Source organism: Myripristis murdjan, chromosome 11 (assembly GCF_902150065.1).
Source record: "Myripristis murdjan chromosome 11, fMyrMur1.1, whole genome shotgun sequence".
NCBI classification, from domain to species: domain Eukaryota; kingdom Metazoa; phylum Chordata; class Actinopteri; order Holocentriformes; family Holocentridae; genus Myripristis; species Myripristis murdjan.
Window position 1 is genome coordinate 1516710 of NC_043990.1, and position 23438 is coordinate 1540147.

Genomic DNA, 23438 nt, shown 5'->3' on the forward strand with positions numbered 1-23438 from the left:
ACACACACACACACACACACACACACACTCACACACACACACACACGATCTGACTGAATCCCCAGTGTGAGGACAAAGCGCGGCACCAGCTCCCAAACCGCCCCGACAGATGAGTCAGAGGTCCGTTTATTTGGCGGGTCGGTCCCCCGTCCCGTCTCAATGCTGTCCTTTGTGAGCGCGGCGGCGGCGGCGGCGGCGGCGGCCGTGACTCAGAGAGGAGACGGCGTGCGCCCCCGGCCCGTGTGTGTGTCCCGCCCCGTCTCGCTCTCTGCAGCAGGAAGTGACCGCGACCGAAGGCTCGTGATGCAGAGCGACGGCCGCGGCTCCAGTCTCTTGGTGTGCGTCCCGCCGGCGCCTCTCTCTCGTCGTTTCTCACGAGCGCCGCCGGCGTGTTCGAGTGGTCCCAGATCACCAGCGCCCCCCCCCCCCCCCCCACCCCCACCCCCTCACCGCCCCTCACAGTCTCAGTAGTCGTATTTCCCCGCCTGCGATACCGGCGACGTCGCTGTGTTGGGGAGGAACAGCGGTTTGGGCGGGAGCTGCGGCTTCAGCGAGGCCGTCCGCCGCACGATGGCCGACCGCTGGACGTGCGGCGGCTCGCTGTAGCTGTGCTGCCGCGTCAGGCAGGCGCTGCCGATCAGCGGCCGCTCCGCCTCGCCGCCGCCGTCGCCGCCGCCGCCGCCGTTCCCGTCATGCGCCCCGCCCGCCCCCGGGGGGCCGTTGCTGCTGCTGTTGGTGTTCATCCTGGCCAGGAAGTGAGTGGGTGGCGCCCCCCTGTGGTTGAAGCTGTGGTGACGCGGCACGGCGCCCCCGCTGCCCATCTTGATGAGGGAGTGTCGCTGGGAGTGGTGGCGCGTCACGGTGATGCCGCCGCCGCCGCCCCCGCCGCCGGGCCGCTCCGGGATGACCTGCTGCTGCAGCGGCGTGGAGGAGGAGGAAGAGGAGGAGGCGATGGAGGTGGAGGAGGTGGGGTTGTGGGAGGAGGACGAGGACGAGGAGGAGGAGGAGGTGGAGTTTTGAGTCGGGACGTCGAGGCGTTTGGGCAGGCCGTCCCGGGGCAGCGTGGAGGTGCTGTAGTACGGAGCCGACTCCACCTCGGGGATCTGGGGCTGCTGGTGGTGATGGTGACCGCCGCCGCCGCCGCCGCCGCTGTTGTTGTTGTTGTGGTGGTTGCTATGGTGATGGCTGTGGTTGTAGTGGTGGGTTCGAGTCTGATTGTGGTGGTGGTGGTGGTGGTGGTGGTGGTGCCCCCCCGAGGAGGAGGAGGAGGAGGGTCCGGGGAACAGGGAGGAGGAGGAGGTGGAGGTGAGGACCTTGATGCCGCCGCTGCCCGAGGCGCTGACCTCGTGGATGTGTTTGAGCAGCTCGTCCAGCGCCGACACGTCCACGACCGTCTGGGGGAGCGACTGCTGCGAGTGGTGGTGATGCGGGACGCCGCCGCCGCCGCCTCCGAGCCCCCCGCCGCCCGCCGCCGCCGCCGCTCGCTCCTCGTTCGAGATCTTCCTCTCCTCGGGGAGGTGCAGCGAGGAGGAGGAGGCTCCCGCTCCGTGCGCCGCACCGTTGCTCAGGCCGTTGCCGTGGTGATGAGCGAAGGGGAAGACCGGCTGGGACAGGGAGTTCCCCACGACGGCCATGAAGCCCGGCCCGGCCCCGGAGCCGCTCGGCCCCGACGCGTCCAGCCCGTTGTTGCAGTTCTGGTTCCTCTCGTACGGGTGGCTCCTGAAGGCCTTCATGTTCTTGATGGGCAGCTCGGGGGTGGAGTCGGGCGTGGGCAGGCCCGACAGCTCGCCGTCACCCTGACACACACATTACAGATTAGGATTAGATTAGACGAGATTAGCCACAAACGCCCAGAGAACACACATTAAACATAACACAGTCAGCTACAGACGTCAGCAGTGGAACACACACTCGTATGCACCGAATATTTAAAAATAATAAATAAATAGTGAAAAAAAGATATATTTAAAAATAATAAATAAATAGTGAAAAAAAGATATATTTAAAAATAATAAATAAATAGTGAAAAAAGATATATTTAAAAATAATAAATAAATAGTGAAAAAAAGATATGTTTAAAAATAATAAATAAATAGTGAAAAAAAGATATGTTTAAAAATAATAAATAAATAGTGAAAAAAAGATATGTATAAAAAGAGAATAAAATGGGAAAGACCAAAGTAAATGATAACATCGTCTATATATTGCACTTAGTCCAGAATAGTTCAGAGGTAATCAATGTTTATCTTCATCCTCACCGGCTCCATATTTCATCACACCTGGGCCGACAGTAAAGTAAGATACACCCAATAATTGTTATAGTTTTTTCACCATAAATTGCCAATAGATCCTGTATTTATGTTCTTTCCCGGCAGTTCTTCCACATTTCTCCGTTTAGAGAGACGCTCCCACCTTCACCTCTGTCTCAGCAAGAACACCTGACCAATCAGAAGACACCTTACCTCTACACATGAGGGTGCAAAACAGGGGGTTAGGGGTTAACGGGTGAAATGGGATTGGCCAGTTCTCTCTAACGAATATTTTCCAGGAAACAGTGCCATCAAAATTTATCCCCGTTTTGCTGGAAACTCCCTTCACGTCTTAAATGTTAAACTCCCGGCAGGTGAAGCGACACCCAGGTGCCCTGCACGCCGCGCCCCTGGTACCTGGGACAGGCTGAGGTCGGGGTCGCCCAGCGGGAGGCCCTGGTGGCCCGGGGTGTGCAGGTGCGGCTCCCCTCGCCCGTTCGGGATGAAGGAGCTGTACATCTTGGGGGTGGAGACGTCCAGCTTGTCCTCCTGGAGAAACGAACGAGAAAAACAAAAAGAAATACAGTTTAATCCGTTTAATCCGCACTAACTCTACATCATTAAACTGTTTAAATCAGTAGGGCTTCACAGCACCTCAGCAGAGCCACATCTCTGTGTAAACATGGTGTGTACTGGTGTACTTTTTACTTATGCTCAATTTCTTATTTCTGTATTTATGGTTGTAATATTTACTGCACATATTTATGCATAATGCACATTCTTTAATGCACAAAGTAGCATTACTTTTCTTATTTCTTTTTCTATTTCTTATAATTTCACTTGTGCAGCAACTGCAGCTGACCCAGTTCCCCCTTGAGGATCAATAAAGTATTTCTGATTCTGATTCTGATTCTGATAAAATCTCAAGTAGTGATTTCAAGTTGGACTCTTTTTTTTTTTTTTTGTAGACTTCAGTATTGGACCTTATCGGCTCATTTCACGTTACAAGAGTACTTTACGTGGGGGAAAAGTTTGATTCAGTTTTTATCGTTCAAACGTTCAGTATGAGCTGTGTAATTCACCGTGCAGAGCTGTGCCTGCCAAGGTAAGAATTTATAAAAGACAAAAAACACAAAATCTCTCCCAGCGCGTCTGTTTCCTCTTGTTGTTTGACCTGAATGTGTTCACACTGCAGATCCATGTGTGGAAAATGACAATTTAACGGGAAAGTGCACACGTGTTTACGAGTTTTCCTGTGTTTAGTGCGGCAGGTGAGGTGCGTTTGCCGGCTCGTTATCAGGCGGCGAACAGAAGCGACAGAGTCCAGAGCGCCGTGTTAATATTCTCCTGCCTCTCCTCACCCGGGGGGAAACGTAAGAAGTTAATAGGCTGTTCCTCCCTCCCTTCACTCTTTCATCGACTTCTTCATTAGCAGCTCCGTCCCTGCCGGAGTGTCCTTGAGCAACGCACCCGGCTCCCGCCAGCTCCAGCCCCATGACCTTTGACCTGCTAACACTGAGCCTAACTTTTCTTTCCTCAGAGGAAAACGAGAATAAATGAACTCCTCATCACCCCACACAAAGAGAAATAAGGGTTCTACAGTGGTTCCATGAAGAACCGTCAGCTACTAAAGACCCGCTTTATTTAGTGGGACGGTTCCTCATAGAGCTTTTCCTGATGGGTCTTTGAAGCACCTTTGGGGGTTCATTAAGAAACATTTAGGAACTTGTAAAGAACCACTTCATTAGCAGATGGTTCCTCATTTGCTAGGAAAACATTTGAAAAGGGTTCCTCGTTGAACCTACTGGCTCCACTAAGAACTATTAGGGTTTAAGAACCATTTCAGAACTAGTAAAGAACCACTTTATTATTTAATGGATGGCTCCTCGTTTGGAGAAGAAAAAAAACATTTGAAAAGGGTTCTTCATTGATACAGCAGGTTTTGCCAAAAACTTTTTTGAAGACGTTCTTCTGAGAACTTGTTTTCTTGTTCAAATTCTTGGAAGAACCATTTTTGGTTCCACATTGTTGTTGGATGGGTCTTTGAAGCACCTTTTGGGGTTTGTTATGAACTGTTTAGGAACCGTGATGACACAGAACACAACGAATCAGAATCAGAAATGGTTCTCCTGTAGCGTCACCATGAAGAACTATTTTCAGTTCCAGTTGGAAACTTTATTTTTCCTTTAAGAAATGAGAATTAAAGGAACACTCAAAATCCTGGAAAAGGGGTATTTGGCCCAAAACGTTGGAATATTCCTTTAACCGACTTTTCCATGTCCTTTTCTCTTCTCGGTTCTTTAAAGAACATTGTTGGTCCCTCAAAGAACTGTTTTTTTTTTTTTTTTCATGGCTCTTTGAGGCACCTTTGAACCATTTAAAGAAACGGTTCTTTAAGGAACCATGGTGTGACGGGTTCTTTGTGGAAACAGAAGAGGCTGTCCTGTGGCGTCTCTCTGAAGAACCACTGTCGGCTCCAGCTGGCACCTTTTTTTCTATGAGTGGAGAGTTTGAATCCCTTCAGAACACTTTTTTTTTCAGTGCGATCTTCCACCAGGAGAACCAAACATGAAGCTCTTCCCTCCAGTGAGAGGCTTCTCGCTGCCGTGGTCTTTATTTTCCATTGCAGACTAAAACGTGACCAAAAAAAAAAAAAAAAAAAAAAAAAAAAAAAAGAATTTGGACTCCTCATCCTCACTCCACGGTCCAAATCCCAAAGCGGGGCTGGAACGCCGACGAGAGCTCAATCTGCACAAATCAAGATGCTGGAGCTTCACCTTCTTTGCTGCAAATTCAATTCTGAGGTGATTATCAAGTCCGAGAGCAGCGAGTCGATAGTTCTGTCCTTGTGAATAACAATCTGCCCAAAGGAGCCAGCGGCTGAATCGATTCGCTGTTTAAACGAAACGGATTAGGATTTGGATAATCCATTGTTTATATCTTTTATCCAATAAAAATGCAGATTATCGTCTGATTCCAGCTTCACCGAGATGCTTTCCTCCGTTCATATCTTCATAAAAATAATACTTTGTTTTTTTTGGGGGGGGGGCTGCTGATCAGACAAAGGAAAACATTTGAAGACGTCACTTTGGACTTCCTATGGCTTCATGTTTCACAATTAATGCACTAAATTATTAATTAATCACAAAAAAGTAACAAAAACCCTTAAAAACAGGGGAAATCTTTGTGACTGAGCGTACGCCAAAAAGTATCTGAGGCATTCTTATGTGGAAAGAAAGATAAAAGGCCTTTATAATGATGGAATATGATATCCTTCAGAAAGGTGCGCGACATATCTTTTTATATTAGTGTTGTTAACTCATATTTATATTTGCATCAGAGTTTAGCAAACTTGTGAACTGAAGTTTGTATCTGCAAGCTCTGCTTTGTATTAAATGATAAAATATTCCATATAATATTACTATAATTACTAACCCTCCTCTTATCTTTGGGGTCAACGTGACCCATTAAACATTTCTAAATACATGATTAAAACATTATTTTTGCTTCATATTTAATGACTTTTCCTAATTTAATAGGACAAGTGGGTTAACATGAAATGAAGATGATGTTTTTAATGTCCGGGACACATTTTGTACCCATCAGTGTTTGTCTGGGGTCGCTTTGACCTCCAGGCTGTTTGAGCTGCATAAAACATCAGAAATATCAACATTTTTATTTGCTTCAGTTGCTTTGGGTGACATTGAGAAACTGTGACATTTCATTTATAAAATATATAAACTTGACAACTTGGGAAATAATTTTTGTTAAAGTAATTTCCTGGAGGTTTAAATTACTGGGGTCAAATCGACCCAAACTGATAAAAAATGTCATTAACTCTGGAGGTAGCAGGAGGGTCAAAGCCTGGCCCGAGTAATCTAGATGAAATCAACAATGAAATGTAATATGAATCTATTTCTGGATGTTTTAGTTGAGTTTTCGGCTCATTTCTCAGTTTTATTTTTTTGTATTTTTGATGGGCTTATATGTTTTTAAAGGTTTCCTCAGGACAGCAGAAACACAGAAATACATTTACCTTTCAACACCAAAAAAATCAACATCATCACCATCCACCCAGTGGCCACTTCATCAGCTCCACTATAATCTATAATCTAATCTAATCTAATCCAGCTGTGCCATAAAGTTTCCTCTCCTGCTGCCTATAATGCTCAGCTTGTCTTGTTGTCACGGTAACAGAGGTGTTCATTCACTTCTGTGTTTTGGCACTGAGCTCATAGTTAGTGCTGCACTTTACTGACAGCTGTTTCCACTATTCTGTCCCCTCTCATGTATAATGAACTGGGAGGACAAAAAACTAGAAACCCCTCTCAGTATAATGCAGTCCAGTAGCAGACCTGCAAACTACAACCTCAGTAATAAACACAGAATTAAAGAGACACATTCTGCACAATGTCAACACAAACTGAACATTATAAACTTTGTTAAAAGTCAGAGTTTATGGCAGAGCTGCTGACTGGACTGGTCAGACTGGTCAGACTGGAGCTGAGGGAGGGACGCTGGGTGTGTGTTGTGTTGGAAAGGAGGTGGCTCACCTTGGGCGGAGCGTCCAGCAGGCCGTTGAGCTTGGCGAGCGAGCGCAGCGACAGGGCGTGCGGCAGCGAGGCCTCGGGGTCTTTGCCGAGGCGGCGGGCGCGCTGGGCGGCGCTGCGGCTGCAGTAGCACGACACCAGGAAGCCCGACAGGATGGCGCCCAGGAAGAAGGCCACCAGCACGCAGGCGATCAGCAGCGTGTAGTGGACGCTGGCCGCCGAGCGCTGCTCCATGTCGGGGAGGCGGCGGACACCTGAGACACCGGACAGAGGAGGGAGGGAGGGCCATCAGAGCCTGCTTTGATTTATACAGAACACCGCCTTCAGTAAAGTACAGTTAAAAAACACAAAATACAGGACAAATAAAATATGGAGCTGGAGAGGGTGGGGTAATATTCAGAGAAAAAAACTCAAAATTTCTGAGATTAAAATTCAAAATTTGTGAGAAAAAACTCTCAAATTTATGGGAAAAAAAATAAAGGATTCTGGGGTTATAGCCACAAATTTCCCAGAAAAAAATATTTTTAGTTTTTCTGGAAAATATTAAAAAAAATGTTTTTCTCACAAATTTGTTACTTTATATCTTCAGAATTTTCGAGTATTTTTCTCTTACATTTGAGACTTTAGTCTCAGAATTTTTATATTTTTGTCTCATAAATTTACCACTTCAGTCTCGAAGAATATCTAATTTTTTTTTCTTGTAAATTTACAAATTTAAGTTAATTTTTTCCCCATACAATGGCACTAAAATGCCGTTGTATATTAATTTCTTTTTAGTTTACACTGTTTACACATTTATCAGTTTTTATTCATGTTCAGGTCAGTTTGGTTAGTTTTCCATGTGCGGTTTCCGGTTTTTCTTAATTTTTATGCATTTATTTACAAATGCTTTTTAATTTTTCTTTGGGACTAAAGACAGGCACTTTTCAACACAAATTGATCTGACGGTGTTAAAGTAAAAATGTGTTAACATGCATCATCATAACAACATAATGTTGATGTTATCAAATGTTATTAAACATTATAGCTGTAACTGTGAAACTTTATCCAAATGGGTGACGTTAATATTTTTTTCTGCTGGTTTACATTTGGTTTCCTGCTTGAATGAAAATGAAAAGAAGCAGCATCTGAACCTGACAAACATTTTCCTCCGACTTTTTGTGACGCTGGCTGATGGGTAACAAGAGGCTCATCGTGATAGCGCCATCTAGGGGCGGAATTCGTTTTTCAGTGAGAGAGACAGAAAAAACATCTAAATCCCCCCACAGTTCACCGTGCAGCCTGCATCCAAACAAAAAGACGAAGAAAAAAAAAACAAAAAAGATGAAAAACCAAGTGATGTGCAGTGTAATTTGATTTTGGATTTCAGTTTGAGTTTCTGTTTGAGTTTGAGTTTGAGTTTGAGTTTGAGTTTGAGTTTGAGTTTGTGTTTCCGTGGACGAAACCTGGCGTTTACTTTGCGTCTCCGTTTGGGACGTAAACTTTGTGAAGGCTGTTTTTTTTTTTTTTTTTAAGCAGCTCTTGGCTCGGTTTCAGCTTTAAGATAATTACACTGGAGGGCGAGATGAAGGAGAAGAGGAGGAGGAGGAAGAGGGAGGGAGGAAGAGACGGAGGAACAGAAAGGTGAGGAGAGAGAGGAGAGGAGGATGAGGATGAGGAGAGGAGAGGAAGAGAGGAGAAGGACTGGATTTGAGAGAGAGAGGGAGGAGGAGGTGGGCGAGCAAGGGATGGACGGAGGAGGACAGAGAAATGAGGACAGAGGAAAGAGAGAGAGATGGAGGGAGGGAGAGAGAGATGAAAGGAGAGAGAGAGAGAGAGAGAGGAGAGTTTATTGCAAACAAAGACGGCGTTCACCTTGTCAGCTCCTGATGCAACATCAAAGGCCTCTCTCTCTCTCTCTCTCTCTCTGCTTTGTTTCTCCCTCGATCGCCCGCACTCCCCTGCAAACCTCAGCCTACATCTCTCTCTCTCTCTCTCTCTCTCTCTCCTCCTTCCCACCTGTCTCTCTTCTTCCTCTGCCAACAAACATTAAACTCGGCCTCTCTCTCTTTCTCTCTCACACTCCATCCTTCTTTCACTCTCTCTCTTTCTAGCGAGCCTGCCATTCTGTCTCTCCCTCGCTCGTCCCAAAGTCTCAGCCCCTCTCTCTCTCTCTCTCTCTCTCAAACACACACACACACACACATATAAACACATAAACACACACACACAATGACTCATCAAGGTTCAGTCTGTCAAACATTCAAACGAGTTCTGCTGCCAGGCACTGTGCTGCCAGAGCCACACACACACACACACACACACACACACACACACACACACACACACACACACACACACACACCAGTAAATGAGTGCTCTCTCTGAACACGGAGAGCTGCCACAATCTCTAGCTTATTTAGGGCTGCACTTTATAGCACACACACACACACACACACACACACACATGAACACACACACACACACACACACACACATGCAGGACTGTTTGCTGGCTAGCAGGTTACGTAGCAACCGTTGCCGCTCTGCCACAGAAAAGCACCTAAAGGCTGCTGAGTTCAAGTTCCTCTCGGCTCGTTCCACCTGCAGCTGAGCGCCGCTGCCTTCAGGTGCGCCTCGTAAACCCCGGCCTCGCAGCCGTCACATGTCCAGCTGCATGTTCTACTGTCAGGAATCGAGCAGCTCGTTGTGTGTGTGTGGAAAGGTGATAAATAAGAAAAAAAATTACTGTAATATTAATTAATTTGAAAAAAAATAAATAAATAAAGGTGATGAGAAAAAAATACTGAACAAGCAAAATAAATAAATAAATAAATACAACAGCAATAATAGCAATGATGATGATAATAATGATGATAATAATAAGAATCATATTGACAATAATAATTATAATAATAATAATAATAACAATAATGATAATAATAATAATGTCCCAGACAATTAGCCAAACAAATAAATAAATAAATAAAAATGTGGGAAAATAAAATAAAACAAGGTGATATGGAAATTAGCAATAAAGTACTACAAAATTATTAAAAAACTAAAAAAAAGGAAAAAAATAGATAAATAGACAGATAGATAGATAAACATAGTAATAATTAAATTAACCGGAAAATTAGAAAAAAAAAAAAAAGTAAAAAAAAAAATCTAAAAAAGTAAAAAATGAAAGCAGAGGTATTACTAGAAAACTGTATCAATAATATTCAAAATAACATTTAAACATCAGCTCAGTGATGCTTGTGGAGGCATCTGAACGGTGCATTTAAGGACCAAGAGTCACCCAGTGGATGCAAAAAACACCTGCTGTAAGTCTAAATGTAATTATCAAATTACAAAAATAAAGAGGTGAGAGTCTGGCACACGCAGCGGCGAATGACCTCACTGCTGTCCAGCGAGCCCGACGGCCCCTGAACGCACCGCACACACACCTCAGCGACTCGGTTTATCTGATTTACTGAGTTGACGCATGAGCGCTCTCTGCTAGCTCGTTTGTTTTTATTTATTTTTGTATTTGGAGTCTCGCTGCACGCCGCGTTTGTTCAGGGAGGCGTTTGGCTCGGCACTCTGGATGGCTCTCAGACTGGGAGCCGCCCAGTCCAACCAGTCCAGCGGCGCCGCACGGCCGCGGATTAACAGCAAAAAGTTCATGAGATCAAAGTGGAAAACAAAAGGACGTGACCTGAATAATGAGGTCCCATTAACACGGCAAACATTTAAGATAATTAAAAGGCTAAATTTGTGATTTGTCTGGGGAGAGGATTGTCATTATGAGTCTTTATGGTTCATCAAACAGACTTTTAGATCAAAACGTTTCAGTTTCTCAGAGCGGCGCTTTTCCTTTTCAGGTAATCTTACCATCATCGTGGGAAATAAAATATTACAATAATGGTACCTTTTATTGTGTTTACAGGAAATTTACTCTGTTAGCTGCATTACTGTGTTATAAAGGGCAAATTGTTATTATATAAGCGGTTTATTCTGCTGATGGGAAGTTATGACGTTGTTTTCCTCGAGCCACAGATCCTCACAACATCGGGACGCTAAATTTGTATTTTTACAAATGAGTTTGTTTGTTGTGGCTCTGTTGCTAGGCAGAAAAAAAAAAAAAAAAAAAAAAAAAAAAAAACATCTGACCACGCCCACTGAGGCGACAGGAGGGGCGGATCATTTTGTTGTGATGCGTCATCTCGCTTTAATAGAGGATCTTTGGCCGGCGTCCGCTCTGGTTTCCTCTGTGGTGTTTCTGCACTACACCTGTCAATCAAACAGGGTGGGCGGGGCTTGTGTTTCCTGTTGGTGGCGTTCGCACCCGCTGCTTCTTCTTCTTCTGTTTAAACACGACACTTCCTGTGCTAATCTTAAACGGTACAAACGGAGTGTGTATTTTCTCCGAAATGTGACAGAAATAATTTTATAGTTCAGTAAATTACAAAAAAAAAAAAAAAAAATGAGACCGAGAAATCCAAAAATCCCTGGATATGAAGCCAATTTATGCCACATGTAAGTAAAAGTAGCACACATTAGCCCGTCCACTTAGGATTAACACACACACACACACACACACACACACACACACACACACACACACACACACACAGCCCCCCTGTGTTGGTGTTCATTATTTCCACTCTTTCATCTGCGTCCTTCACTCTCAGAGTTATAAATAGGATGATGAAGACACACAGAGACAAATATTATGCTAATGAGACCTCGACATGGAAAAGTTTCATTCTCTCTCTCCCTCTCTCTCTCTCTCTCTCTCTCTCTGTGTGTCTCAGTTTCTTTTCCACTCGCTCGCCCTCCCTCCCTCCCTCCCTCCCTCTCTCACTTTGTTTCTCGCTCTGCGGCTCTTTTGTCTCTCCTCTCTTGTCGTCTTCTGTCTCTCCTCTGTCAAACTGAAACAGGCATTGTACTCTCCCTCTCTCTCTCCCTCTCTCTCTCTCTCTCTCTCTCTCTCTCTTTCTCTGTCTCTCTGTCAATCTGAACTATAAAAGTCGTGTTGATATCTGGGGTCTTTTTTTCTCTCTCTCTCTCTCTCTCTCTCTCTCTCTCTGTCAGAGTTGCAGTCATTTTTTTGTAGTTGAATTCTCTCTTTCTCTCCATCTATCACCCTACTTCTTTCCCCTCTCTCTCTCTCTGCCTTTCGTTCCATGCTCGATCGCCCTCCTTTCTTCTCCTCTCTCTCCCTCTCTCTCTCTCTCTCTCTCTCTCTCTGGCAGATGATTTATTTTCTGAGGCTGAGTAACTTGTCAACACAGTTTTTGTTTCCTTGCAGGTGAAAACTGAGATGGACACTGTTGGAAAAAAAAATAAAATAAAAGTAAAAACTCTATTAAATGAGTGCATGAGAGCTGGCAGATTATTATTATTATTTTCTATTTTTTTACTTTGTTTATGGTTTTGAACAGTGAAGATGAGACTAAATGACTTGTTAACATGGAGATTTCTTTTTTTTTTTTTTCCATGCGGGTGAAAACTGAAATGCAAAAATAGAAACTGTATTGAACAAGTGCATGAGAGCTGGCAGATTTTTTTTTTTTTTTTTGATCTTGTTTTAGGTTTTTGACACTGATGATGAGGCTGACTGGCTGGAGATGAAGATGTGTGTGTGTGTGTGTGTGTGTGTGTGTGTTTCTGTTGATTTATTGATGTATTGATGTGAAAAGCGGCGCTCGGCGTCGTGTTCTGCTCACAGCCGAGCTGCAGCTTTAAGGGGAGAGAAACACTGAAGTCAAGCTCCAGAAAGTTCTGCCCATATTAGCATGCTCGCTCGCTCGCTCTCTCTCTCTCTCTCTCTCTCTCTCTGTCTCTCCCACTCTCTACCTATTGCTCTCTCGCCCACTCGCTCTCCAGAACATCCATTGGTATTCAGCTGCAGCCAGACAGCAGTGACAGACTCTGTATGAGGATGTGAGAGTCAGAGGGAGAGAGAGGGAGGTAGGGAGGGGGAGAGAGGGGCGAGAGAGCATGGGAGTGTATGGGAAAGGAGGGAGAGAGAGAAAAAAGGAAAGAAAAAACAAATTGACAGGCATGGATTTGGGAGGAGGAGAGGAGAGCGGGGAAAAGCTAGAAATGAAAATGTGGAGAGAGAGAGAGTGTGTGTGTGTGTGTGAGGCAGAGAGAGAGAGAGAAAGAGTATGTGTGTGTGTGTGTGAGAGAGAGAGAGAGAGAGAGAGACAGAGAGAGAGCGAGAGAGACCTTGTTAAGTTTGACTTTTTCGCTTTGCCACCAAAACACCTTGGTAACACACACACACACACACACACACACACACACACACACACACAGACACACACACACACACACACACACACACACACACACACACACACAGTCCCCTACCTTTAAAGGTCAGACAACTCACACACACGCATACACCTGTCCTCATGGTGAGGAGTGTAGCATGCACACACACACAGACACCCAGACAAGCTTTGACAAGTGTGTGTGTGTGTGTGTGTGTGTGTGTGTGTGTGTGTGTGTGTGAGAAGATAGTATCATTCACACACACCAAGCTGTGTGTGTGTGTGTGTGTGTGTGTGTTGAATGAGAATCAGGTGAAGGTAACAGGCCTCCTCTGCTCCTCCTCTTTCCTCCACTTCAACTCATTTTACTCCGAGACGGAAAAATAAAAACAAAACAAAACAAAAGGCCTTCATGTAAACATGCAGATTTTGCACAGGGTTTCCTTTTTCTTTTTTTTTTAAATCCAGGACGACATCCGTCACATCAGCAGAGGCCCTGAACGCTGCGCCGTCAGAGCTTTAATGGACCAAACCACTGATTTTAAGAGTTTGGTCTGTTTATTGCAAAAAGTGAGTTTGTGGTTGAAGCAGCCGCCTCATAATGTTCAAAGTCCTCAACATTCACAGCTGATGATTGGCTGTGGAAAGCAAAACGTTCCCCCGCTTAGGGACTATTTTCCCTGGCGGAGGAGGAGGAGAAGGGAGCGTTTCAGTGTGAAAAAGTCCTGAAAAGCCAACAGTGCTGCTGCTTTAGGAAAACTCATGTGGAGGACTTTATTGGGCTGATGGAAAACTGGAGTGAAGAAAGTGTGAAGGCTCTGAAAGTTCATGTTCATATCGTAGTGGAATGAATGGAGGAAAGGGAGGAGGAGTGATGTGGCAGCTCTGAAAGCCCACTGCTCGCTGGGGGAGGAGATCAGAGGAACAGATCTGACATCACACTGAACATGATGATCCTTTACGTCACCAGAAAGCAGCACGAGCAGTGTGCAGCCATTTAAAAAAAAGAAAAGAAGTTAGTGATTGCAAAAGAAACTTCCTCTTCTTCACCATCAGTGTCAGAATAAAACGGTGAGTAAGATGTTCTGCGCCGGACAAGAGAGAGTCCTCACCACTAAAGGACACTTGAGCGCGGCAGATGTTTGCCGTCAGCTTTATTTATCCAAGCTTTAATCATCACGCTCTCAGAGCCTCAGCAGCCCCTCGTTACTGATGATGAACGGGAACAACAGCCTCGGCGAGAAAACGAAGGAAAAACTCGGGGATCGCCCTGCCAGGACCACACATCAGAATATGTACTTTATCAAGAGATAAATACATAAATAAATTTAAAAAGAGATAAAAACTCTTGTATTTCAATGAGACTCATCTGCTGAATTATTATGTAGCCACTACAATAAAGGCGTTTAAATGTTTCCTTCCCTGTTGTCACATTTCAAGGATTCAGAAAAATAAAGAACGGTGACCAAAGCGGCTTTCTTTCTGTCTCTCCTTTAAGGAATATTGCTGCGATTACGGCCGCTCATGTCCCAACGAGACGCTGAAAAACTAGTTTATGCATTTATTTCAAGCAGATTAGACGACTGTGATGCTCTTTTCTCTGGTCTTCCAGAAGGATCGACTGATAAACTTCAACTCATTCAGAAACTCTGCAGCCGGAGTTTTAACCAGAACCAGGCGGAGAGCAGATCCGCCCGGGTTTAGCCGACCTGCAGCGGCTCCCTGTGTCACTGAGGACTGAGTTTAGACTTCTTTCACCTGTTTGCAGGATCTAAATGGGTTAAGGCTGGCATACATCACTTACTTTGTGGTTTTATAATCCTTTCACAGCATCTTAGATCCTCTACTGCTGTTTTTTCTTAAAACACAAACTGTCACATAAATAAGAGAATCATCAGCAAAGTGTTTTTTTTTAACTTCCGCACCAAGACATGCAAACAAACTGTGAACATTTTTAAACCAACAAATCTTGTTTATTCAACATCCTGTCACACTTCTTTTGTTTTATTCTTTTATTCTGTTCTTTTACAGTTTATTGTTTTTGATTTGTATTTCTTCCTTTGTTTCTACATATCCTACCACTTCTATATCATGATTTGTTTTATCTCAGTTTTTTTATGTGTCTTGTTGACATTTGTTTTGCTGCCTCTGCCGTCTGTTGTTCAGGTGATTGTTTGGTTTTATGGTGCAGTATTTGTACTTGTTTTGAAATGCCTGTTTTTACTTTTTTCTTTATTGTAAAGCACTTTGAGCTACACTCCCCGTGTGAAAGGTGCTATGTAAATGAAGTATTACTATTATTATTGTTGTTGCTGTTGTTGTTGTTGTTGTGGTTGTTGTTTCCTGATTTTTGAAGTGCCTTGGTCACCCTCTCAAGGACATATTTGGGGTCTTTGCAAACCTTGGGATCTCCACTGAAATTTCAAAATAAAGTTCTCTGTCTTTGAATAAAGTTCGGCCGCACACACACACATTTTTAACATCAAACCCACCGACAGGACGGTCAGAAGAAGGTGAAGAGGCAATAGATGCTCAATAAGGTTCAGAGCTCCGCAGTTTCTGCAGTTTCAACGCAGCCTCGTCCCTGAATTTGACAGACTGACCCATTTAAACCCATTTAAACCACAGGGTCCACTCGGCCTGACCAGTCCAACCCAGTAACACTCACTGGGAGCTCGTCATATTCCCCCGCTCCACTGTGTTAGCTGACTTTGACTCTGTGTGTTCAAAGCTGCACATTAAGCCCTGATGTGGCGATAATGATCATAACGATAATGGTGATGGGAACCTGCACTAAACGCTCCCTCAGTGGTGTTAACGGCTGCTCACTGGACCTTTTAATGGTGCAGCTCTTGGTGTTATTATCCTGGTGTGTGTGGGAGTGTGTTAATGTGTCTGTGTGTCTTTATATTCCAGTTGCCAGCCTCGGGGTCCGGTCCCACAAGAGGGCCGTTTCAGCAGCAGAGGACGGACACTGCTGGCACTCAAAGCTTCTTCCTGTGCTGCTTCACAGTGTCTGTTGTTACGAACGCCTCAGGTGACCCCGCGCTGAAACTACACGACGGTCAAAGAGTGCCAACTCCCGCCAACGCTCAAACAATTTGCCAGCTTGTTGCTGTCTCAGACATCTCTCCTGTAACTTCAGTTTCAAATTAAATTGATTTCTTGACCCTGCAAACATTCCCTTAGGATTTGGAATCAAGTTCCTGTCTCTGGTACGTTCATAGCTGTGGTTAAAAAAAAAAAAAAAATTGAAAAAACAACAAAAAAAAAGAATGACTGTGGAGAACTGTGTGAGAGCTGGGGGGGTGGGGGGTAATAGTCTACTAAATCCCTGTGGGATCCAGTCAGAAGGAAATCCTGCTGGTTTGAGCCCAGAACCCCAATCTCCTCCTCAGCATCTGGACTCTGAAGAGACGTTGCTGTGACTTGGGCCAATTCAGAAGAAAACCTCCTTGTTCCTGAATCTCATGTCACAGTAGAATCTGCTGAGGGGATCAGCTGCAGGCCTGAGACACGGCCAGCAGGGGGCAGCACAGGTGGACAGTTTACAAGTAGAAGTAGAAAAGGATATGAAACAAAAGTGTAAGGAAAGTTTTTTTTTTTTTTCTAGCAAATTACAACTTTAATCTTGGAAATTCTGTTTTTCCCTCTGAATATCACCCGCCTCCCTGGCTGATGGGTCTTGTCATGGTCTGGAAGGTTCTTTGTGGTTCTTTGTGGCCGTCAGACTCTTTAACGCCTCCCTCGGGGGGTCAGATTCCCTCAGTTAACAAACTGTACACACTGAACTGGTTCTTTAACAATTTATTTGTGCTGCACATGCTTTTACATAATGGATTTTGTTTAGTAATTTCTCATGCAAATGTTTTTCTATTTATTATTTTCCTTTTCTGTGTGTTATAGTTTCACTTAAGCTGATCTACACTCTTCTCTGGAGAATCTGAGCAGCTGCAGCCGACCCAGTGTCCCCTGTGGGATCAATAAAGTAGTTCTGATTCTGGAAGGGTTCTCCTATAACATCGCTATGAAGGGCCGTTTTCGGCTCCAGCTGGCACCTTTTAATTTTCCGTGTGAACAATAATGTTCAACTGGCAGAAATCCCAGATGCAACTCGAGCTTCACCAACATCTAATTGCTTATTTCTTGGCACAAAGGTCCATCTGTCCACCAAATGTCACTGAGATAAGTTCAGATGTTTTTGTCACATCCTGCTAACACACACACACACACACACACACACTAACAGAGGTGAAGGTAGAAAGTTAAACTCGGAGAAAACTTGTGTATTTCTCGGCTATCGGATCAGATCAATAAAGAGGCGGGGCTTCTGCGGGGACTATGCACATGGAGCAGGGACTCGTCTTCTGCGTCTGTTTCTGATGGCCTGCAGCTTCAGGATCTCACATACATCAAAGTCACCACCATCTAAACAGAAAACTGCAGAGCCGCAGTCAAATTACTGCTGCACTTGAAATTTCGGGTAACCTTCAACCATGATTTTTTAATAACACCAAAACCCTGCAGGCTGTTCTGCTTTGTAAGCTCTGGGAAAAAAAGAGCAGTGAAGTGCACTTTGATTGTTGAGCTGTAGAAAGTTGTCGTGTGCGATCGGGCCTCAGCTGCCTTTGATCCACTCCGTCTGGAGATCTGCACGCCGTGTCGGCGCGATAGAGATAATGATGCTGATGCTAATCATAACGCTGTGGTGATGATGACGGTTATAGTAAAGACAAATGATGATGTAATGGAAATGACGATGGTAATGCTACAGTGGTGGTTATATTAACGATAATTATAATGTTATGGTAATGATAGTGGCATAGTTGTGTAAGGTCAGGATGATGGTTATGTCTGTGGTGATAATAGTGGTGATGATTATGATAATGACGGTGACGTGATGGTAATGATATTGCTGATGTCATGATTATATTACATTATGATGTGTATGCCAACAATGGTGGCTATAGTAACGATGATGATGCTGTTTGGGTGATGATGATGATGATAGTTATGATACCTTCATGGTGATGATAATACCTGTGTTACGGGTGAAGATGATGTTATGGTGATGATGACGGTTATGTAATGGTGATAAAAGTGGTTCTGGTGATATTATGTGCAATATATTTGTCCAGTGCAATATATTTTCCTGTGCAATTACATCCCCAGTGCAATATATTTATTTATTGTCTTTTTTGACTTCCTGTATATTTATTGTTTTTTTCACTTACAGTTTTTGTTTTTTAGTTATTTCTCCTTTTTATTCTTTATATTGAAAGGTGCTGGAAATGGAAACGCACACGATATCGTTATGCTTTTTGGTATAATGACAACAAAGATTCTCTGATTTCTGATTCTGATTCTGCTCATGGTTCCAGTGATGACAGCGGTTATGTTACAGTCAGGGTGATGATAACAGTAGCAGTAGATGTGTTACGGTGATGATAATGATTTGGTTGACGGCGATGATGAAGGTTGTGTCATGTTGATGATAAAAGCAATGCTCATGGTGAAGATAATGTTATGGTGATGATAACCGTGATGTAATGGTGATGATGGTTGCTATGGTGATGTGAATCGTTATGACAGTGTGACACAAGTGGTTACGGTTGCAGTGATGATACTTGCTACGTCATATGGTTATGACAACAGTTGTGTTATGGTGATGATAACAGCTGTGTTATGGTGATGACAACAGTTGTGTTATAGTGATGATAACAGTTGTGTTATGGTGATGACAACAGTTGTGTTATAGTGATGATAACAGTTGTGTTATGGTGATGACAACAGTTGTCTTATAGTGATGATAACAGTTGTGTTATGGTGATGATAACAGTTGTGTTATGGTGATGATAACAGATGTGTTATGGTGATGATGATAATCATGTGATACAGTGGTTATGGTGATATTACAGTTGTAGTTGTGGTGAGGACTGTGGTTATTGTTATTGTCAAGATAACTGTTATGTGATTTTATGGTTATGATAATGATTATATTGTGGTTATGATAACATTAACCGTTGTGTTAATGTAAAGGTGACTAAAATAGTTACGTTATGGTTATGGTGATATGTTATGATGATGATATTGTTTGTGGTGATGATCATGGTTATGTTATAGTCAGAGTGATGATAATAGCTATGTTATGGGGATGATAGAGAGGGTTATGGTGAAGATAATGGTTATGTTGATGGTGATGATGAAGGCTGTGTTTTGCTGATGATTAAAGCAATGTTTGATAATGTTATGGTGCCGATAATGGTTATGTAATGGTGATGACTGGTGATGACAATGTGATAATAGTGGTTATGGTGATATTCTGGTTATGGTAGCAGTGATGATCATTTTTATGTTGTAGCTGACAGTTTTGTAAAGACGATTTAAGGAGTCATGTTTACAGAGATGTTATGGTTACGGTGATAATGGTAATGTAACGGTGATGACTGATTAAGGTAGCTGTGTTCCTGAAGATGTTATGGTGATGATAATGTCATGTTAGGGTGATGGCAGCATGGTGAATCCGGTGATGCCGGGCTGCGCTGCGCTGAGCCCAGCCTCGCTGAAGTTAATGGACTGCTCAGTGACATTTTAATGGCGACTTCTCCGTGTTGTTATTCTGAAAGGGAAGCGCGTGGGTGTGTGCGTTAACACCGCTTTTAACACCAGCTAACACTTATCTGGGGCTGGGTGAGCGCATGCAATCCTCTGCACACCCGCGGCTGACTTTTACTTTAGGTTTAAAAGCTGTCTATTTAGTCTGGACATTATCCAAATGCACATAATGGCAACTTGGGGAGAAATCACTCACTCAGCGGTGGAAATAGGCTCTTCACGAAACTCTGTAATTGTAGTGTTCTGGGTATTCAGGGAGAGAGAAAGACAGATAGAGTGTGTGTGTGTGTGTGTGAGTAAAATCTGCTATTTGTGCTTAGGTTTAAAACAGCAGCTAGCCTATAATTTAAAAGATGTAATGGTTGCTATGGGAAACAGCACTGGAGGTTTGGTCACTGATGATAATGGAATGAACTTTTTAATTATGCCATTCTCTGTACAACTATTGTGAAACTGTGTGTGTATGTGTGTGTGTGTGCGTGTGTGTGCATTTAAATTTCAGGCATATAGCTGGCTCTCCATCCAGACTGACCAAGCAGGGAGTGGCTCAGTGGCTCAGTGTCTTGCTCTAACACATTTAGGCGACTAGGAATTGAACATGCAACCTTTCAGTCAGAGGAATGTCTCTGACCAACCCTGACACCTAACCGTGTGTGTGTGTGTGTGTGTGTGTGTGTGTGTAATCAGGGTGTGCATATTCATGAATGACAGCTGCATTTTATGAGTCTGTTTAATCAGCATGCGCACACACACACACACACACACACACACACACACACACACACACACACACACACATTAAATGTTGTTGTTTTTATTTTAATCTATACTAAATGGGATCTATGGAAGTATAACCAGTTGCATGCAAACACGTACACACACCTACGTAAAGCGTGCAGAAATACTGCAGCACACACACACACACACACACACACACACACACACACACACATACCCACGCACAGCTTGCATAACACATTCCCACCTTATATAATCAGATAAAAAAGCTCTTTATCACGAATCAAACGGTCAAGATAGCATCTGCTGTTCCGCCGGCCCCGGGCCTGTCTGTGGTGCGGCCCGTCGCCCTCGCCGCCTGTGATGATGATGATAATGATGGATCTGTCTGGCCGCCGCAGACGCATTCGCCCTCAGGACAACTGGACCATTACGACGCCACTGCTGGGCTCAATTAGGAAACGGGGGGGGGGGAGAAATCAGCGGCCGGCGCCGTCTGGCCGGGACGAAGCGACGCACGTCCGAGTTTTGCCAAGTCGCCGGTGGCCTCGGTTCAACACTTTGTGGCGTGCGGCGGCCAGCAGCTCCATTCAGCCTATAAGAGCCTTTCTGTAATTACTACTTCATTACCGAGCACTTTGGCTTCTTCCCCGGGAAAAATGCCGAAGCGGAACTCAGTTAGCTTGGCTGCTACAGCGTATTAGCTAAGTGGCTAATAATGCGAAGCTGCACCTGCTGTTTGCTTGGACTCATCACGGGTTCCTTCATGTGGCAGAGAAAAGACACACCTCTTCAAATCAAGACTAAAAACCTATCTTTTTAGGTTGGCTTTTAGAAACTAGTAGCATGATGACGTTTTAAGTTTATTTTATTGTATTCTATTTATTGTATTTTATATTTGGTTTTTATTGTTTTTTTTTTTTTTTTTTTTTTTTGTCTTTATTGTCTCTCACTGCTTTTATTTATTCCTTTTATTGTAAAGCACTTTGGTTCACCGAAAGGTTTGTTGTAAAGCGCTATATAAATAAAGAACATTTTACATTTACATTTACACAAACGCATAAAAGAAAGACTTGTTTGGACTCTAGCCTCATTACTTTTACACACACACACCGGAAATCAGATTACTGTGAGGAACCAGATTACGGCAGGAAATGTTTGTTATTCTGATTAGTGCATGCAGCCCTGACATTCCCCAGACTGTTACCACGGCGATTTCTGCAAGCTTCGTCTTTTTCCTTTCCTTATAGTCTATAACACAACGTGTGTGTGTGCACCGGGTTTATCCTGTGACTCTCCTGATCCGCTCTCACACACAAAAAGCCATTCAGAAATGCCAGCGGGTGTTTCCATGGCGACAGTGATTGGGTCGCTCCAGCAGAAATCCACCTGTGCTAACCGGCTTTCTCTTAAAAGAACGTTGAGCTGATTTTCAACCAGCTGTGTGTCACCGCCTCCGTGCTGCCTGCACCCAGAGCTGCTGAATAATCTGCAAACTACAGATCATACTCGCATTTTTTTTTTTTTTTTTTGACTGACTGACTGACTGAGGTGCAACAACAACAGTGTTTTGTTCCTGGTGTGGCAGCGTTACAGAGTGAAAACATGCAAATGCTTCACTTTATGAGGCCAGATCGAGGCTGATTTAACACATATGACGCCCCAGTTTGTTACCCACAGGCGAACTGCCGCGCTATATCGGTGCAATGCATTGTGGTTGTTGTAGGTTTTCTTCTTTTTGAGCACCAATTCCAAAAATAGTTGTGCCTTTCCACTGCAGCGACAGCCCAGTTTTATAAAGGCCAATCGGGACCATCCAGTGGTGAATTATTCCTTTAATCTCTTAACCTGATTATGGAAACCAGATTTCTGTTGAGACGGCAGAAACCAGCTGACTGCCGTGTGTGGCCGACAACCCGATAACTAAAGTGTGTGAACGCAGTGATGCTGTGGTGAGGCTCTTCATTTTACATCTGACATCTGACGAAGTGACAGGCCAGTTTCAAATTTGACTTCATATGAAAATAAATTTCTAGCTGCTTGAGTTTTACATCACCTGGATCCCGGCTGGATCCCTGCTGGATCCCGGCTGGGGTTCAGAGTCACATTATTTAAAAGAAAATCCTGAGTCCTCGTCTTCCATCCTGAACTCTCCCAGAATGCAGCGCTGGTGTGTGTGAGCTGTCTGGACAGAGGCCAGTGTGTGAGTGTGTGTGTGTGTGTGTGTGTGTGTGTGTGTGTGTGTGTGTGTGTGTGTGTGTGTGTGTGCGTGCGTGTGTGTGTGTGGAACATGGCCCAGCCTTGTCCTGACAGGCTGCTGACACTGTTGTCCAAATGTCAATACAGGATAACAATCATTTATTAATATACATGAACACACACAAATACACACACAGCACATGAATACACAGATGCACACACTCACAAGAGCATCACACACACACACGCACACATGCACACGCGCACGCACGGACGCACGCACACACACACACAGGCAGTGTGTGACAGAGTGTGTCACCTCTCTGGGAGCTTCCCTGTTGTTGACTGATTCCCACTGAGCTCCATATTGTGAGTTATTGACCAGGTCAATCAATGGAGAGACCCTGCTGTGTGTGTGTGTGTGTGTGTGTGTGTGTGTGTGTGTGTGTGTGTGTGTGTGTTGCCTGTGATTATGCAGGTGCCTTTTCTGTATTCATGTGGTGTGCTAGCACGTGTGTATTTGTGCAGTGCATATATATGTATGGGTTTCTGTGTGTGTGTGTGTGTGTGTGTGTGTGTGTGTGTATTTCTGTCATTTTGTGACCTTCCCTCATCAGTCCTGATTGACTCAGCCAATCAAGACTCCAAATTGCCCCCCTCCCTCTCTCTCTCTCTCTCTCTCTCTCTCTCTCTCTCTCACACACACACACACACACACACACACACACACACACACACGCAGGCAGGTGCCCACTCATCCCAACATTCTCACAAATTGCGAAAACAGCAATCAGACAGGTCACAGCACATCGTTAGATATGTGTGTGTGTGTGTGTCTGTGT

The 23438-nt window shown here is 44.2% G+C and overlaps 1 protein-coding gene across 1 annotated transcript in view; it reads right to left on the minus strand.

Annotated features, from left to right (window-relative positions):
• Positions 1-464: 464 nt before the first annotated feature.
• The window catches only part of LOC115367767 (semaphorin-6D-like), a 205904-nt gene continuing 182930 nt past the window's right edge, over positions 465-23438 (minus strand). The window contains exons 22-24 of the mRNA XM_030063679.1: positions 6803-7053; positions 2667-2798; positions 465-1796 (exon numbers count right to left, since the gene is read on the minus strand). Of these exons, the coding sequence (XP_029919539.1) occupies positions 465-1796; positions 2667-2798; positions 6803-7053 (1715 nt within the window). The remainder of the gene's footprint in view (positions 1797-2666; positions 2799-6802; positions 7054-23438) is intronic.